At 35.1% G+C, this 19,859-nt stretch overlaps 2 protein-coding genes across 2 annotated transcripts; one reads left to right on the forward strand and one right to left on the reverse strand.

Moving 5' to 3' along the window:
• Positions 1-1,259: 1,259 nt before the first annotated feature.
• LOC122605584 (disease resistance protein Roq1-like) lies at positions 1,260-9,803 on the reverse strand. The gene is made up of 6 exons (XM_043778545.1): positions 9,736-9,803; positions 8,686-9,223; positions 7,326-8,427; positions 6,904-7,200; positions 2,026-2,883; positions 1,260-1,925 (listed from the first exon to the last, which is right to left on the reverse strand). The coding sequence occupies exons 2-6, from the start codon at positions 9,171-9,173 to the stop codon at positions 1,383-1,385; spliced, it is 3,288 nt and encodes a 1,095-aa protein (XP_043634480.1). The 5' UTR covers positions 9,174-9,223; positions 9,736-9,803; the 3' UTR covers positions 1,260-1,382.
• Positions 9,804-16,363: 6,560 nt separating this feature from the next.
• Positions 16,364-17,919, forward strand: LOC122605718 (UDP-glycosyltransferase 91D2). The gene has a single exon (XM_043778677.1). The coding sequence runs from the start codon at positions 16,419-16,421 to the stop codon at positions 17,859-17,861; it is 1,443 nt and encodes a 480-aa protein (XP_043634612.1). The 5' UTR covers positions 16,364-16,418; the 3' UTR covers positions 17,862-17,919.
• Positions 17,920-19,859: the final 1,940 nt, after the last annotated feature.

Consider the following 19,859-nt stretch of genomic DNA (forward strand, 5'->3'; position numbering starts at 1 on the left):
GCTCAAATAAGACATACAAGTTAGTATTATCGAGAAGGTCAAAAGAAATTTGATACTTGAAAATTATATTTTGTTCCATTTGTTATTAAGCCGCTGACTATTTAAATGAAGCATTTTAATTTTTTTTTAATAAATTCATTGAAAAATAATTTTTTTTTACATTTTTACTCGATTTAACTTTCAACCATGTATTTAACTCTTCTTTTGTTTTTAAAATAATAATATATGTTATGCATAAAATAAAAAAGTAGCATTTTGTTACTTTATTATTTGGTTTTTATATTATAAAATTGCTTTAGAGCAAATTAAAAGTGTAAGGTAGACATCATTGATCATTTTAAATGACTCGTAATGCAAAACTACTTTTAATTCGGATTTTACATTTGCAACTTATAACTTTGTAAGATACGTATAAATGAGTCTCCTAACTTGGTAATGTTATAAATTAACCTTTTATATTGGTTGTTTGCCTACCAAAACTTTGGTAAGGGCAAATTTTAAGTGTATTGTCTTGAGCATCAGAAAACCCAGGTCCAATACTGTATATAATTATAGGATATTAAACACTTTAACACTTGGAGTTTTTTGCTTATATCAGATGTTGGCTTGATTTCCTTCTCCTCCTTCCTTCACCATACACACTACACACTTTCTTCTTTTCTTTCTTTTTCAGAGAATCCCCTTTTTTTTATTTCTATATGTTAAAATCTGAAATTTATTAAATTTGGAAATATGTACACATAAGCCCCTCATGTTTCATCCATTCCAATATAACCACAAAACTTTTAGAGTTACCGCAAACATGGCTTTATGGCTTTATGCTACCGCAAACATGAAGCTAAGTGGAACGTGAAGAGTAGTTTGGCTTGGAGTCGAATCTTTGGTGACAAGAAACTACACAAAAAGTATGTAGAAAACTTTATAAAGTATTTGGAAAAGCAAAGGTGTTATGCGGGTATTTATCATCGTGTGTGAATTGTAGATGTTTTATATATTTATTAAATACTGTATATAACATGGTTTAAGCTATATGAAATGCCGACATACTTTTTAGTTTGTATACAATTGTTTCATGTTATATACCCACCCAACTTTCATATCTTGTATGGTATTTATGACCGGAATTCAGCAAAAATCCGGTAATGCGTAACATTTCATCATCTGTTCTCGCAACTGTGTACAAACCAAAAAGTTTGATATCTTAGACCTTAAACAGTATAAAATATAATATATTTTCATTATCATATCACATATAATCATTTTCAAATGAACCAATTATAATATATTTACTTTCAATCTCTTACATGAGAAACAGAACAGAGAATCAAATCAAAGGAGATAATTATCCTTCAAAATCGAGTGGTAGGAGAACCCAAATGAGTTCATGGACCCCACTTGCCAAGAGAAATCTCTAAAGCATATGCCGAGTCATGTAGAATCATGAACTTAGGTTTATAATCTGAAAGTTCAGAAGAATTTGTTAATGTTTCTCTTAGACGACCATCTCTGATATTCCTGGAAACGAGCCTAACGCCAAACCCGCTACAAAATTTGTACCTATCTTCATCAATGGAAAAGGAAAGGGTGTTGTATGTATGATCCCACCAAGAAGTGTGTTTCAAAGAACTAAATGTAATATACCCCACCCATGTAAAAGTATCTTGCATACCTTCCTCCCAAACCCCATCGTTTTCTCGAGAATCCATACCCTCGCTCATTGGTTGTCTCATACTTATCTTTACAGGTTCGTGGCGGTATCCACGTGTGAAAACAGCACATATTAGGAATCCGCAAAAGTCGTCAGACCAGTTATTTGGAAGTTGCAATGTACATCTAATTCCATAACAAAGACGGGGTATAAACCCCTTTGGAATCTCAACGCCTCGCAGTTCAAGAAGCATAGAGTGATCTTCAATAGCATTTTCCTAATTAATGAAAAACATTTTTACTAATTTATAACATTATCATAAGAATTTTCTATATATAGAGAGATCAATAAAAGTAAAAAATCAGAAAGAGATCTACCTGAAGCATGAATTCTAGTAGTCTGTCACCATCATTTACAACACTCCCGTACATTAGTGAGACTAGACGTAACCTTTTACATTCTTTGTAGCAATCTCCAAAAGTTGTAACCGATTTGCAATAGCCTGCTCGGAGAATAGCTAAACTCGATGGGAGCTTGGGCAATTCTACAAGCCGTGTGCATTCCATCAAGTTGAGGAGTTTGAGCTGAGTAAGTCGTGAGAGGCTGAAATCTATCCGTGTAAATTCATTCCTGCTTAGATAAAGCTCTTGTAAGTTGGATAACTCACCAATATCTGATGGAATTTCTCCATCTCTGAAATCTAAATCACTGAGATCCAACTTTCTTAAGCTACGTGGAAAGTGATGGAACATCAACATACTAATCCTACAAAAATGACGACATTTGAACACACTTAGATGTTTTAAGGCATCCAAGTTGAATTCAATGCTCTTTAGTTCAGAACAACCACACACTTTCAATGAAATAAGGTTGGTACAACATTCTCCAATTGATGAAGGTAGAACTTCAATCCCAATCCCTTCCAAAGACAACTTCACTAAGCTTTCCATGTTTGCTTGGATCTTTGGGAACTCAGAAATCGCAGGACACTCCTTTATTTTGAGAGTTTTGAGTTTTCCCATTTGGACAATTGTTGGAAACAGACGAAGCCTGTTACACTGTGATACTTGTATGTATTCAATACTTGTATGATTTCCAAGTGATGGGTGGATCTCTTCTAACTTGAAACTGTCATGAAGAATAAATGTTTGAAGACAAGGTAGTCCCTTGAAGTCTGGTGTGCTGAGCAGGTTTTTCATCATACGGAGTACAAGCACTTTCAAATGAGGTAAATGCTACAAATTAATACACATATAAATTACAGTTAGTATTATACAAAAATGGCATAAATGAATACTTTACATCTCCTAGACATACTTGCGGTAAAGAATCACAAAAGAAGCAGACTGAGGCTCAATCATTGAGCATAGGAAGCCAGAACACCATGAAAAGACACATTAAGATGATAAGATCCCAAACCATTTTTACCTTTTCCTAGATTCTTACTATTAGTATGGCCCATATTTTTAAGTTGCTTGCTGGTGATTTGTACAAATATCGTATAATGGAGAAGAGTATGACTGTCATGGAGGCATGGACAGGTATCAGCATGTGGCATCTCCACCCCTTGCTTTTAGGAACTTTTGCCATGGGGAATTGGCAAAAGAAATAGGCATAGTGATGCCGATGTAACAAAAATGGGCATAGGCATGTGGCATCATTTATCAGAGGGTCCACCATGTTTTGGAAAGGGAATTAATTACATCAAGGTGACACACGGCAACTATTACTATTGGGCAGCCTATGCCTGAGAAAGATCTGGTTATGCTAGTCGTTGCACGTCCTTGTGAGGAATACAATGGAGTCAAACAAGGCTTCCTTGGTAGACAATTCACGGCTGTTTTCACTGAACATCCTAGTCCCCTTGCCGACCATGACTTTGTAATTCATAAACCAGACAATGACATCCCACCCGTTCAGGCTTTCACGGCTGCCACAAGAGACAGCTCGTCTTATGTTCCATATGAATTTATGACATGGTCCAAGCTATTCACCGACTAATGGCCAAGCTTGGCTATCAATTGTAACTCATGAGATTCATGGGCAGCACCCCAGCCTTCTGAACGCGTCTGGGCAGTCCCACTACAGCCGTGGCGGCTCTTGTTCCCGTGGGCGGTCGTGGACACATCAAACTACAACCGCAATCAAGGGGGATCTAACCGCATTCAAAGTCTGTTTAGTTGGGTTTCTAACCAAAACACCGTGATGGAACTTGTAACAGGTGCAGGGTTGCACACATGACATATCAAAAATATGGACTCGTGTACCTTCTGGACACAACTGTCTGCTAATTATGTGGACCTTTGCTCGCAGAAGTCGTCTACCTCTTGGCTTTCAGACACGGGTTCCAATAGCCATGTTGCACCGAATGTGTCAGGCTTTGGTTTCGACTCTACCGAGCCTTATAATGGTAATGATAATTTACATGTTGGTAGTGGTAAGGCCCTCCCCATTTTACATATTAGTTCCTCACAAATTTACTCCTCTAACAAAACTTTTTACCTAAACAACATTCTTAATGTACACATCTTCTCTTTGTACAAAAATTTTGTCAAGTAATCATGTTTATTTTGAATTTCATGCAACTTATATTTCCTGTAAAGCACAAGTCTACACACATTACCCTACTCACGAGTCCAAATAACGGTGGACTTTACTCAAAATGACTTCCAATGAATCATTCAATTTCCATAGGTTTTTTTTTCCATAACTCGTGTTACAACCACCATTTCACATCAACGATTGGGACATTCACATTCCTAACTATTCAAGATTGTGCTTTCTGTTGGGGAAAATACAGAAAACGAACAATACTTGGATGTTCTAAAAGGCGTGTATAACACTTTCAGATCAAATCTATTTGGTGGTTCACCCCAAATGAATTGATCGGATACAATTCAGAGGATTAAAGAACGAAAGTGTGTGTTTTTGTGAGAGTTTCGAACCAAGAGAGAAACCAATATCCAGGGAATATGCATATATCGACATAGGGCTTGGAAACTACCTTTAGGCAGTTTTCAACTTACAATTGCCAAATTTAGTCCTTCAGGAATTAAAAATTATAAATCCGGAAGTGAACTTTGTAATACAGCTCGACCCAGCGAGCCCCTTGGACCCCGCTACCAGGGGCAGCGCCCCTGAACCCCGTTATTAGGCTTCTCCCCTAAAATCATAATAAATTCAAATAAGCTTGCACCCCGCACCATCAGACTTACAAGATATTTATTATGATTTATATTGGTCATTAATTAATCCAATTACACCAAAATATCCAACACTTTTTAAATATGAGTTACCTATAGAACTTTGATTCGCATTGTAATATCAATTCGGTTGGAAAATCTTCCAAACTTAATTCAATGTTTTCTGATTATATAAGGACTCGTGTTTTGGACGTAATTTTGTGATGTTTGAGGGGCCCCTCCTGTGACCTTGTTTGATGGTCATAACCATTTCCTATTGCTTGTTGACCGTCTTTCAAAATTTATATGGTGGTTTCCGTTAAAACGATAATCTGAAGTATTTGCAAAACTTTGGAAACCTTTTATCCTCTTTTACCTCCATTGGCATTATTCTTTGTCTCTATTTCCCTCACACTAGTGAACAAAACGGTGTAATGGAGAGACATCACCCTTACGTTGTTAAATCAGGTTTAACAATAATATCACAATCTATTTTTCCCCATTGGTTTGGCATTATGCCTTTAAAATTATAGTCAACCTAATCAATCGAATGCCCTCTCGTGCCAATTCCACCATTTCTCATTTCAAACACTTATTAAAACACAAATCTGATTTCTCTTTTTCTTTCGGTTCTCAATGCTTTCCTCATCCCCGTCCTTATAATCCACATAAAATGCTTATTCAATATACATTGTGTATATTCCTCGGGTACATCACCTCTCATCATCGATATCCGTGTTTTGACGACGCATTATGTTGCGCGTCATGTACGGCTTGAGGAAACCACTTTTCCCTTTTCTAATCCACTTGCCGACAAGTCAACTCAACCATCTCCTAACCCTTATATTTCCTCTTACCCCAAAGATTCCATTGTTCTTCACAATAAAGTGCAATCTTCAACTACCACAATATCCCAACCAACCCGTAGCCTCTCCCGTCAGTCTAATACAAATCCTACATCTGCTCCCACCTTTGACCAATGCAAATAGTCCACCGTCGACCGCACCACACCTCAAACTATCACTTATCCACCCCTTCAATAAATCAAACCAGCCGACATCCCATCTTCATACGCCTCCTCCACAATCATCTCCCTCATGAAAAATGGAATATTAAAGATTCCATTTCCTTTGAAAGCAAATATAGCCTCAACCAATCCATCCACCCATTACCAATGAAGCTTAAGGCCCACATTGAAACACTTAAATGATGCTTGTTTAGATCATGTAGGAATTAAATGGAGGTATTTACTATTTAGCCGGCATGAACAACCTTACAAGGAGGTCGTTATAGGTATCTAATGTGGTAACGGGCAGGGTTCCTCCTTAACCTTTTAATATTTAGTAGCCTAACTGGATTCAATTACGAAAAGATTTTGCAATATGCATGGAAGTGTAGTAAAATAGTATATAATTATAAAAAATAACTTGATATCTAATCAAATATTCATATTCTCTCTAAAACTTCATTGGATACTTATATAATCAGCTCACTTGATCTCTAAACTGCTAAGGAAACAACTTTTTGGTTCAGAATTGCCAAACTTAGATATTAAATATATAACAAGATGCGTAACTCGCTTGTTGTCTTACATAGTCTAGCTAAATGTTTCTAAATGGTGTAGATTGACGGGGACACCCTTGACCCCAATTAACCTTTTTGACATCGGTCATTGTGAACGTATGTAACTCCCTCGACACGGTGGGGCACCCTGGAAGCAAGTCTTGAACCCAAGACCTCTTATTCCCAAAAGTCCCTCAAGTGGGCTCAAGTATTTTGCGGATGTGGTTACCACATAAGCTATGCTCAATTGTTATATAGTTGAATTGTTAAACTACACCAATGTTAGATCTAACAAGTTGGGGGTTCTATTTATACATCTAAGATATAGTGTTACAGCTGCCAAAATGAGACAAGGCTTAATGATCCAAATATGTACTCCCTTCGCCTTAAACTATATGTATCTCCATCCATATGTAGACGTAAAGAATAACTTTCAGACAACACAAAATGGTATATTGGACAATTATTAAGGAAGGGAGTATATGTTAAAGAAGTGAACTATTAAGTTACCTTGTAACCCATCCAAAGTTCTTTTTGCAAACTGCAATCCAATTTTATAACAACCAGCTTCACCGGTTGAAAACTGTCCGGAAATGGACTTGTAGGATAGTTCCACCAATGAATATACTTTAAATCATTTGAAAGAAAACTAGGCCCTCCATCAAACTTGTCATCCATTATATTCACCTTAAGCCACCTTAGTCGTTTCATGTTTGAAACAATCATACACAAGCATGATGAATGATCATGGTCATGATCATAGTCATGATCACAAATATATTCTATTGCTTCAATTTTGTCATTTTCCTGTAATAATAAAGGGAAAAAATGTGCGCGCTTAGTTAGAATATATCTTTAAAAAATTACATGTTTGCAGTATTCAGTGCACATATAATATATAGTTTAAAAGACTAGTAAGCTTAGTACTATACCATTATTGTGCCACGAGAACACATGTTACTGATTTCTTCATGTTTCCAAACTCTGCTATGTTTTTCAGGATTGTCAGGATTTTCACTTCTGACAATGAAGTGTCCCATTTCTTGAATTAGATCGTGCATATCAAGCATACCATTCCTACCAATAGTTACGAGAGCTTTTTCTCTTAAAATCTTTATACCTATACAAGGGTGATACCCAAATGCTTCAAGCATCTCCATTGCATATTTGGTGGTATAAAACCTGAAAAAACATGCAATGTCCAAGAATAACTCTTTTTCCACAATGTCAAGTCCATCATAGCTAATTTTGAGCGTCTCCACAATTTCCTTTTGGGGAATGTCTTTCAATCTATCCAATGCGCTCATCCACTCCGTCTCATCTTTGTCACATAGAAAACTACCTAAAACTCTAACGGCTAATGGAAGCCCGGAAGCATAGGAAACCACACGCAATGAGAGCTTCTCATAACCTTTTACTAGGTTATTTTCATTATATGCATGTATTTTGAAAAGCTGACTAGCCTCATCATCTGATAATAATCTCACAGGACAAACCTGGTTAACCTTGTGGGCTCTTAGCAAATGCTCATCTCTAGTTGTGATTATTATTCGACTCCCACCTCCAAACCATTTATGTGATCCAGCTAATGTTTGTAATTGCTCGAGTTTATCAACATCATCAAGGAATATCAACACTTTTCTACGACATAACATAGTTTTTATCTTGTTTTTTCCTTCTATAATACTGGATACTACCACCTTTATATTTAAAATAGATGATAAAATGTCTTCTTGCAATTTTTTTAAACCATTTTTTATTGAATCCTCTCGAATATTTTCCACAATGCAGCTACCCTCAAACTTATGAGAGATTTCCGTATAAACAGAATTTGCAAGAGTAGTCTTGCCACTGCCACCAACCCCCCATATTCCAACCATCTGTACATCACCTAAACCCATCTCTAATTGTGCTATTATTTCTTGCAATCTAGTCCTCATTCCAACAAGCTGCCCATCATCAATATTTGGATTAGAGGGAAACAGTCTATCAAAAATCTTATCTGCGATTTCTTTTATGACTTTTGATTCATGCCTGCACATTGGATATACATATGCATAATTAGCGTCTACTCACATTCACAAAGTATAATCCCTACATATGGCGGAGATCTGTACACAATTCTTAGACTTGTTAATAAAATATAATCCCTACATATAATAATTGTCATAAATTCTCGCTAGAAACATTATTGGCTAATGGAATTCTACAAACTAATTCATATTGAAAACATATATGGCTGTCTAGCTAAACACCTCAAACATATATAAGAAACTTATAGAAGAAAGTTACCCGTTAGCAACGTTTTTGGGTTCCCATCCAGAAAGGTTACATGCATCAACAAGTGCTTTTCTCCATGATTCAATTTTACTGATGTTGTTTGCCTTTTGCTTAGCAAATCCATTTCCAAAATCTCCCTTTTGATTTTCTACTTCAGATGGGTCCACGTCATAGAATACGGGCATAACAATGAGCCCGGTCTCATGTATGCATTTCATGATATACTCAAGTTCATCCAAGCACCAAGAAGAATCCGCATAGTTTTTGGAGAATATTATAACAGCTATACGTGATTGTTTGATAGCCTTTAAGAGGGATGGACCGATGGATACACCCCGGGGAAGTGTTTCATCATCTTTATATGTGTGGATTAGTCGTTGTACAAGGGCGGAATAGAGATGATCTACAAAGGTCTTGCGGGTATCTTCTCCTCTAAAGCTTAGAAATACATCATAAGAAGCGGGCGCCAAAGATTGAGAATATGACAATGCAGATGCCATTGAAAGGTTTGGAATTTGTAGAGTTCTTTTCTTTTTTCTCTAACTCGTGACTGAAATAGTATATATTGAACGTTAAAAACCCTGTGATTTATCTACAAACATATATAAATTAAGATTGTTAAGATTATATATCTATGAAGACTAACATGCAAAGTCAATGTCACTCTTTCTTCTTGATTCTAGCTAAAAATTTCGGCCATAAAAATCGGAGCTATTATATGTGTTTTACGATCGACCGTTCTAAAATGGCAGTTTTTCTGCACTAAGGCTATCCAAAAAACGTGTGTTAACAAACATCTCCTCAAATCAACTCCGTACATTATTCAATATTCACAACCTACATCTTTTTGACATGCTTAAGCTCAATTCAAATAACTTTTAAGTCATCCATTTTATCATAAAAATCTTAACTCTATTTTTAATAACTCAAACAAAAATGTAACATATATTTCATGAACTCAACATCGTCTTTTAATATCAAAATCACTAACCACTTGCCCTTTTCTATAAGCTTTACGAGTAATAATAATATAATATATAATACTAAAGAAAAGGAGATTACCTTCTATCAATGTTGGGATGATTTCCTTCTCCTCCTCTTGAAGTCTTTCACCACCACACATAATTAACACACTACAATAGTACAATTATAAGATAGATTCTCCTGTTCATTTAAGAATAGAATATGTACACATAACCCCCTTCATGTTTCATGCATTCAAATATAACCACAAAACTTCTACAGTTTCAACTCACCTTTAGAATATATTGGATTAAGGACCTATGATGCACCGAAACTCCAAACAAGTCGGCGTACCCGTTTCGGAAACTCCAAGGGAACGGAAACTCGTACGAAACATTTCCTTGAAGTTTCCATGTATACCGAAACGTTTTCGTGAAGCTTCCATACCATATCTAATTAATATTAGGGTTTCAATGAGTCTTTTCTATTACAAAAATGAATGCCATCTTGCTACTATGCATACCCTCAAACACAAACCAACTACATTATACCATTGTGATCACCACTAGGCTTTTTCTATTCAAAAATTGATTAGTAAAAATTTAATCCGTGATCATTGGTCACCATCAAACATATATTATAAAATTATACATATATAATTATACATAATTTCTCAAGTCTCAAGGCTCTCTCTATATAAAATCAAAATATTTATATTTATTTAGTGGCGTATCTTTGCCGTACCCATATCCTAATTTTTTTAGTTTTGTCGTTCCCCACTTTCATATCGTTCCCGCGTCCTTTTACCGTATCCGTTTCGGTGCTACACAGTTAAGGACTAATTGAGGGCTTTTTTGAAGTCTTTTAACATAAACCATATCTCTTTTTTCTTTTCAAGGCTTAAAGACCATTCAAAATAAACTACAATGGTGGGAATTATGAAACGACTACCAAGATTATTCATGCTTACTTTCCCACGCAATCACAAACTCTCGTTCCTTTTAATGCTAACTCAAAACGTAAATGTAAGTTCAAAACTAAAAATACTCAACTTTAAAACATTAATCCTAGTTAAGATTCAAAATAATCCATTTTCTTTCATTTATTTTCATTGGAAAAGGATTCAACATTCATCCAAAACATTTTTTGATGCAGTTAGAAACACAATCAAATGGCTCATGAATACTTGATTAATCAAAGACAAAAACCATAAAGGATTTTTCGTTATAAAACTTCAATTTTCTTATAAACTAAAATATTCAACTGCATATTACAATAATTAAAATCCCTATTTTATACTAATCCTAACCTCATTCTAATAGAAAACAAATCAATCTATAATTATCTAATAAAATTAAAAGATACTTATAAGATATAAAAAATAAACAAATAAAAAGATTATATATTAAACCGCATTTTTAGTTGGGTCGGGTCATGGACTCATGGCTCCTACATCAGTTTTATTCCATTTATTTCTGTTCCAAAGGATTCAAGATACTCTTATTGCAAACTTATTAAGTTTTAATGTTTAGTAATACAACCATTCAAAATAATTTAAGTTATTGTAATCTAAAGAATACAAAACATTTAAGTTAATTATTTGCAATTCAAATTTTGTTTTATATACATGCGCACACTTAAACAATAGATATGGATCACTAACAGACCATTGATGACCCAATCTAGATCCACATATGTGAGAAATGGAAAATGATAAATTCACCACAGGAAAGGGTAAATATACAACAATATATAAACTTCACGGCATACTGTACAAATATGTTATGCTCAGTTGTGATAGATTTTATTATTCCGTGATACAAGTAACACTCCCTCACCCAATAATATATTTTCTTATATACATTAATTTACTAACTAGCATTGTATGACAAAACATGAGTTTGTCAAGTAATTTTTTATTATGCCAAATTTTCTCTTTTTTTGGAATCGTTGATACATATGTTATGTTACGATGGCTTCGGATGAGAGAGGGTGGTCGTAGATCATAGTTCTGTAGCGAAGCTAGGCTGTTGAGTTTGTCTTTTGTTAGTGGGGATCTACTCCGATGCTTACTGGAGATAGACTCCTATGCTAAGTTAAGTGTCTTTGTTTGGTTTTATTTGTTATGTTGTGTTTAGTTGGTACCGTCGGTATTGCTTCTTTCTTTCAAGTTTTCCTAGGCCTACATCCCTTGGTCCACGAATTAGCAAAGCGGGCCGATGAGATGAATTGGTTCCGGGGTATGCCTGCCAAGTCTTTTCTATCATCCTGATTTTCAACTCACACCTTTAACCAGATTATTATGTAACATCAACGTTATTTTTTCCAACCAGATTCTCTAATTTTGACAATATGGTTTATAAATCTATGAAACATCAACCTTTTACACCCATTGTGGCATTGTCCATTGACGAATATGCCCAACCCATTGAGGAAGGATTGAAGTTGTGGTTATAATTGAATGGTTGAAACATGTGGTGGGGGGGGGGGGGGGGGGGTTGGTTTATTTGTATATATTCCGAACTTAATAAAAAAGGGATTCTTTAAAAAGAAGAAGAAAGTTATGTGTATGTTTATGTGCGTGTGTGGTGGTGAAAGGAGAAGGAAATCAATGAATCAAAGCCAGCATTGAACAAAGAATCAAAAATTGAAGTGATAAAAGGGTTGAAACAAATAGGTGTTTAGTATCCTTCCTATATTTATATTTATATATATCTATATATAAGGTCATTTCCTTTCTTTATTATTATTAATAAATAATAAAACTTATAAACATGAAGGAAAATGGGGTTTAGTGATTTTGATTTTTGGTATTAAAAGATGATGATATTAACTTATGTTGTAACGATGTTAAGTTCATGAAAGATGGGGATTTTGAAAAGACAATAATAAGAATTTTGTTTATTTTTTATTTACTTTGTGTTAGTGATGGTGTTAATTAACTAGCTAGTTACTCTTAAACATATTACAGTAATACGTTTCTAAACTAATCTAGAATTAATTGGTATTGTCTAAGTCTTAATTAATAGTTAATGATCTAGTGTCTTAGAAACTAGTAGAAGTCACCGCCTCACTGGTTGCTTATTTGGGCTTCGGTAGCCCACAGACTTTGAAGCCTACAATCAATGTAAACAATAAATGAAACATCAGAAATTTCATTACTTACATATCTATCTATATTGCGTTTCTTGCTTTGCAACCTTATATAAATCCAAACAAAAGACTATCCGAACCGCAAATATAATATAATTTCATTTTGGAATTATGCTCTAGAGATTGTTGCATGCATTCTCAATATGGTTCCAACCAAGAAGGTTGACAAGACACCGCATAAATGTAGTGTTAAGTGCATCTTTGTAGGATACCCAAAGAAAACGATGAGTTACTACTTCTACTTTCCTACCGAAAACACTGTCAAAGTATTTTTTGATTTGCTGAGTTCCTTGAAACGAAACTCATATTTCAAGAAGACAGTGGGATGATTGTTGAACTTAATGAAACTCAAGAAGATGTGTCAACTTCTGTAAGTACTAGCAATCTTCAACTTGGGGGGGGGGGGGGGGGGATGTTCAAAGAGATGAATCTCTAGGTGAACTACAAGTTGAAGATAAAGCGATTCAAATTCGTAGGTCCTCAAGGACAATACGTGTTCGTGAAAGGTTAAATCTTATGATTAAATCTGAAGAACACGTATTAGGAGATTTGAATGAACCTCCTAATTTCAAAGCTGCATTATCAAATCTGGATTCTGACAAATGGCTTGAAGCTGCGAATGTAGAAATGAAATTCATGAAAGATAATCAAGTCGGAAGCTTGGTTGATCTTCCACCAAACGGTAGAACCGTTGGGTGTAAGTGGATCTTCAAGAAGAAGACCGACATTGATGGAAATATACACACCTATAAAGCTCGTCTTGAGGCGAAAAGTTATACTCAACTTTTTGGAGTTAATTATGAGGAAACATTTTCTCCCGTTGTGAACATTAGAGCTATTAGGATCATCTTAGCCATAGCGGCGTCTATGACTATGAGATATGGCAAATGGGTGTCAAAACCGCTTTCTTAAATGGTTTTATAGACAATGAAGTCTATATGGTACAACCGGAAGGTTTTGTCTATCCTAAATATCCCAACAAAGTGTGCAAACTTCAAAGGTCCATTTATGGATTGAAGCAAACATCAAGGAGTTGGAATAAAAAGGTTTGATGAGGAAATCAAGATGTTTGGTTTTGCTCAAAATCTTAATGAGCCATGTGTATATTGCAAAACTAGTGGGAGTAATGTTACTTGGTTTAAAGTAGCATTCATTATTGGAATCATGATCTATAGAGATAGAAGTAAACGGTTGATTGGATTAAGTTAAAATGCTTAAGATCTTGAGGAGATTCAAGATGGAAAATTCTAAGCGCGGGAATTTGACTATGCAATAAGGACTTAATTTATCTAGCAAGAACAGTGCTTCTACACCTGAAAAGGTGGAGCGTATGCAAAGAGTTCCTTATGCTTCGGCTGTGGGATCTATCATGTATGCGGTAAGATGCACTAGACCTGATGTTGTGTTCGCTCAAAATTTAGTTAGCCGATATCAGCAAAATCCCGGAGTAGATCAGTGAATTGTTGTAAAAAATATTTTTAAATACATGCGGGCTACTGAAGAACTATTCTTGGTGTATGGTTGAAATCCCGATCAAAATTCAAATGGTAATAGAATTTGTGATGTTGGGTTTAATGACTGATGAAGATGTTTCAAGAATATCAGTCGGGATACGTCTTCATTTTAAAATAAAGACACGATGGAATGGTTTAAGCTAAAAGCAAACCACAGTTGCTATGTATGTGACAGAGTCTGAGTATATTGTCGTCTTAGAGAATACGACATGAAGGTTGTCTGGATTAGAAAGTGTATTTTTGGATTTTTAACATGATAATCCTCAAATAACACACCTATGGATTTATATTGTGATAATTCGAGAGCAATTATCATTGCCAATGAACCTGGGGTTCAGAAAGGTGTCAGACATTACCTAAGAAGATATCACTACGTTCGTAAGCAAAACGAATCGCGTGAAATCAAATTACTCAAAGTTCACACAGATTATAACTTAGCGGATCCTTTTAATTACAAAGGTATTGTCAAAAGGAAAGGTCAATAAGTATGTCGTGGGCATAGGTTATTGCTAGTTATATCATGTAAATCTGTTGTTGGTATTTGGATAATGGGATGTTAAACAATTATTACTTTAATAAATGAATTTTTATATGCGGTACAAGTAATTTCATTTTATAATAATTGTGTCCTATATTTGCATGTTTAGATCCATGAATATTAGTTGAATATTCTAAACGTCCATTGTCGATTAATTATATGGGAATATAATTAAAGTAAGATAATTGTGAGAGATTAGTGAAAATATTTAAGAAAATATTTTGAAGATGGTGGATCGTACCAAACTCACATGATATTCAAAAGGTGAATATTGGACTTACCCCACATAGCGAATTATCATTTTATGGATCGACGTCATAAATGAAATTCGTGAAATGGTTACTTTATTTATCCTTTGACTTGAGATACAAGTGAGATATGCATGTGTGGATTGCATTTCTTAATATAGTTCCTAACTGTCCTGAACAAGATAGTAATAAAGGGGTTGAGAGCCTTTTAGAGGTCTTGATTAACTTGATCACCAAGTAAATAAACCCTAAATAATTGTTTTATTTTAAGAGTTTATTCATTTATTCACATAAGTAATTCTCTCCTTTTTCCTCCATTCTTTCTTTGATTCGGTCGAACATAGCAAAACCAATACTAACAAATAGATTTTGTTTTATCCATACACCACTGACATAATTATTGTTGAGCATTAATTGTGGTTAACTTTGTTGACGGTAACAAAGGAATCTTGGTTTTGGTTTCGACTACATTGAAGGTCATAAGGGCTTATGAGTTCGTGATCGAGATACTAACATACGGTATCGGGGTGTTTAATGTGCGATCGTAGAGGGGTTTTTCTTTAAACCCTACAATAATAATAATCTATTTATTAATAATATTATTGGAAGCTTTGCGCAAAGGTACACGTTTCAATTCTCTCTTTGTTAATTACTTTGATTGCATATTTGTTTTGATTATTCCGTTGCGCTTACTCGTGTTCTGGTTGCATCTTATTCTTGTAGATAAAGAGTAAAGTTCCATTGTATGCCTTTCAATTATTAGATGCAATGTGCTGGAATGCATAAATTAAAGGTTTTTTTACATTCATCACTATATCAGTCAGTCAGTTAAACAATTAAGTAAAGGACTTTACTGATTCTAAACATTCCAATGGCATCTTTATCGTCATGAAGTTTCGTATGTAAGCAGCTTAGCTTTAAAAACTTATATAAAGTTCGATTTTTACTGATTTGTAAAAATCTTATGTTTATTTTTTATTTACTTTGTGTTAGTGATGGTGTTAACTAGCTAGTTACCGTTAAACATAATACCGTAACACGTTTCTAAACTAATCTAGAATTAATTGGTATTATCTAAATCATACTTAATTAATAGTTAATGATCTAGTGTCTTAGGAACTAGTAGAAAGTCACCGCCTCACTGGTTGCTTATTTGGGCTTCGGTAGCCCACAGACTTTGAAGCCTACAATCAATGTAAACAATAAATGAAGCATCAGAAATTTCAGTATTTATATATCTATCTATATTGCGTTTCTTGCTTTGCAACCTTATAAAAGTCCAAACAAAAGACTATCCGAACCGCAAATATCATATAATTTCCAGCAGTTATGTCACCAAGTACCACCGATGACAATAAGCAACTCCATGTTGCGATGTTCCCATGGCTTGCTTTTGGTCATATCATTCCATTTTTTCAACTTTCTAAAGCTATAGCTCAAAAGGGTCACAAAGTTTCCTTTCTTTCGACTACAAGAAATATCGAACGTCTCCCTACACTCCCTTCTGATCTCGAACCGCTTATAAATTTAGTTCGACTCACGCTTCCACATGTTCAAGAGCTGCCGCATAATGCAGAAGCCACTATGGATGTCCGTACGGATGATATTCATTACCTCAAGACGGCCTTTGATGGTCTTCAACCGCAAATCACTCAGTTTCTTGAGAAAGAGTCTCCTGATTGGATTATATATGATTTTGCTCCTTATTGGTTGCCTGATATCGCAGCTGGCCTTGGCATCTCACGGGCTTTCTTCTCTATAGTAAACGCTTGGTTCATGGCATTTCTTGGACCATTGCCCAAGGACGTGATAAATCGTTCGGATGATCAAAAAAGTGTTGAAGATTTCTTGACGCCACCTTCGTGGATACCCTTTCCTAACAACTTATGTTACCGAAAACATGAATCTAAGTGGATGGTGGGCAGTGGACTGATTAATGCTTCTGGGGTTACAGATATATATCGTTCGCAAATGGTTATAAAGGGTTCTGAGTGTGTGTTTATTAGATATTGTTATGAATTCGAACCCCAATGGCTAACCCTTTCAGAAGAGCTAACCCACACACCCATGGTTCCCGTGGGGTTAATGCCACCAGAGACGGCAACCAACGTTGGAGAAGAGAAAAGTGACACATGGATGACCGTCAAGACGTGGCTTGATGGTCAACCGAAAGGTCAAGTAGTATATGTGGCGTTAGGGAGTGAAGTTATGGTGGGTAAAAGAGAGATAGGTGAGTTAGCTTTGGGTCTAGAGCTTTCTGGGTTGCCATTTTTTTGGGCTCTTAGAAAACCTGCTGGTTCCACTGAGTCTGACTCATTAGAACTTCCAGACGGGTTCTTTGCAAGAACCCGTGATCGTGGGATGGTAATGATGAGTTGGGTACCTCAGCTACAAATACTTAGCCATGAGTCGGTTGGTGGGTTCCTGACTCATTGTGGTTGGGGGTCAATTGTGGAAGGGCTAATGTTTGGACACCCTTTGATAATGTTACCATTTTTGGTGGACCAAGGTCTAAATGCTCGAGTGTTGGTGGAGAAAAAAGTCGGAATTGAGGTGCCACGAAATGATGAAGATGGCTCGTTCACTAGGGATTCGGTGGCTAGATCACTCACATCTGTTATTGTTGATGATGAAGGGAAGATCTACAAGGCAAATGCTATGGCTTGGAGTCGAATATTTGGTGACAAGAAACTACACGAAAAGTATGTAGACAACTTTATAAAGTATTTGGAAAGTCAAAGGTGTGTTGCGGGTACTGACCACCGAGTGTGAATTTATGTATTTTGGTATTGTGTTATCAACCATGTAATAATGTATTATGTTTTGCATAGTGTAGCAGTGTGAGTAATGAGATATACCTTCTAATATTTCATTTGTGTGATATGTGGATTCATGTAATTGTGAATAATATTTCATTGTGGTTTAGAAGATACTTTGCTACTTTATAACTAACGAGAGAAATCTATTTGCGCGTTGCGACGGTGATGGAGGTGATGGCGAGGTGGTTATGTAATGGCGGTGGCGGTGATTGGGTGATCTACCTGACGGGCTACGCCCTTAACCGTAAGGGCTCCACTTTCGAATTTAAAAATTCGTCGAAAGTATATCGAATAACATATTTAATGAAAGAGCATGCAATTTTAAGAATACCCATATAATTTTTATAATTTATCGATGTACGGTTTTTGAAATAAAAAATTTTGAATGAATTGAGAAATAAATGATTTATGGATGAGAGAAAAAATAATAATTGGTTGAGATTTGAGAAGATAGAAAGGGTAATATAGTTATTTTAGGTAAATATAGAATTGATAGGGGGTATTTAGGAATAATAAATGTTGAAACTTAAAATTTAGACAAGGGGTTTTTTGCTTTATAAAATACGAGAGTAAGTACCTGCGCGTTGTGGCGGTGAGATGGTGGGGTGATAGGTCATAAAGTGTGATAAGTCATAGAGTGTGATAACCAAATGCCTTAATCGTACGGGTATCGCCCTCGGATTTAAAAGTTCGTCGAAACTCGAAAGTATATCGAATGACATTTCTAATGAAAGAGCATGAAATTTTAAGAACACCCATATAATATTTATAATTTATCGATGTACGGTTTTTTGAGATAAAAGATTTTGAATGAATCTGATGAATAAATGATTTATGGGAGAAAAAAAATAATTAGTTGAGATTTAAAGAGAGAAAAATGATATTATTTTAGTTAAATATATAATATACTGAAACTTAAAATTTAGATAAGGTAAATTTGTTTTATATTATAGTACCATCAGATTATATGGCATAATTTGTTTAGGAAAAGAGAGATAGAGTAATCAAAGAAAATGTATGGAGTATGGACAATCGTCTATTGTAATTGGACAGCCACAAAGGAATGGAGGATTGGGCTTAATGTAGAAAGGCCCACTTCCACATACGGATGGACTCATGGACCTATGGAGGGATGGATTGTCCTTTTATGCAAAACATTAATTTGATATTCGTACTAGACTCACCGAATTGAATTGAAAGGATAGCTCGATCAGATCTCTACTCAATAAAATTCAAGTGAGCTCGATTTTAGGTCAACATCTTGATAAGCTTTCAGTTTGCTAACTCAAACTGGACTTGGTTACGGTTCGAATAAGCCTCGAGTCCAGGTCAAAAAGCTCAATGATATGCATAAGTTTTCTTTTTTTAAATGCCTCGTTATGACTCTAAAACCTACATTATTTTTAAAATTCAAGACACTAACATGTTGATATCAGGTCAAGTTAAGGTTGGTATTTTCTACCAATCAACCAAAACCTGACATGATTATCAACCCGAGCATGATATCAAAATCGAGTTACAAAGCTCAACCCAAACTCGTAACCTAGACCCAACCCGAATCTGAGTCGCACATGTCAAACGCAGTGGCAAGTTGGTTTCAGGTCAACATGCCAATTGTGTTGATTGGTTACCAGATTATTTTGAGTTAATATTGTTAACCCTAGCTTAGATAAACGTTTTTACTAAAGTACTTCAGGATTTCAGTCAAGTAAAATTTAAATGGAAGACAGTGAGTTAACTTAACTTAAAGATTTTGTCATTCAAAAAATAGTTATATAATTAAATCAACTATTGTTTCAAAATTTATGATTATACCGCTAAAATAAAAAAAAAACTTAATGAATAAAATATTTATTATGTCAAATGGTTAAATTACCCATGAAGAAATACTTAAAACTTTTGATTTAACTAATATTTGCATTTTTGAAGTGCGCTAGATGTACTCACTATT

This window comes from Erigeron canadensis, chromosome 6 (assembly GCF_010389155.1).
Source record: "Erigeron canadensis isolate Cc75 chromosome 6, C_canadensis_v1, whole genome shotgun sequence".
Lineage (NCBI taxonomy): Eukaryota > Viridiplantae > Streptophyta > Magnoliopsida > Asterales > Asteraceae > Erigeron > Erigeron canadensis.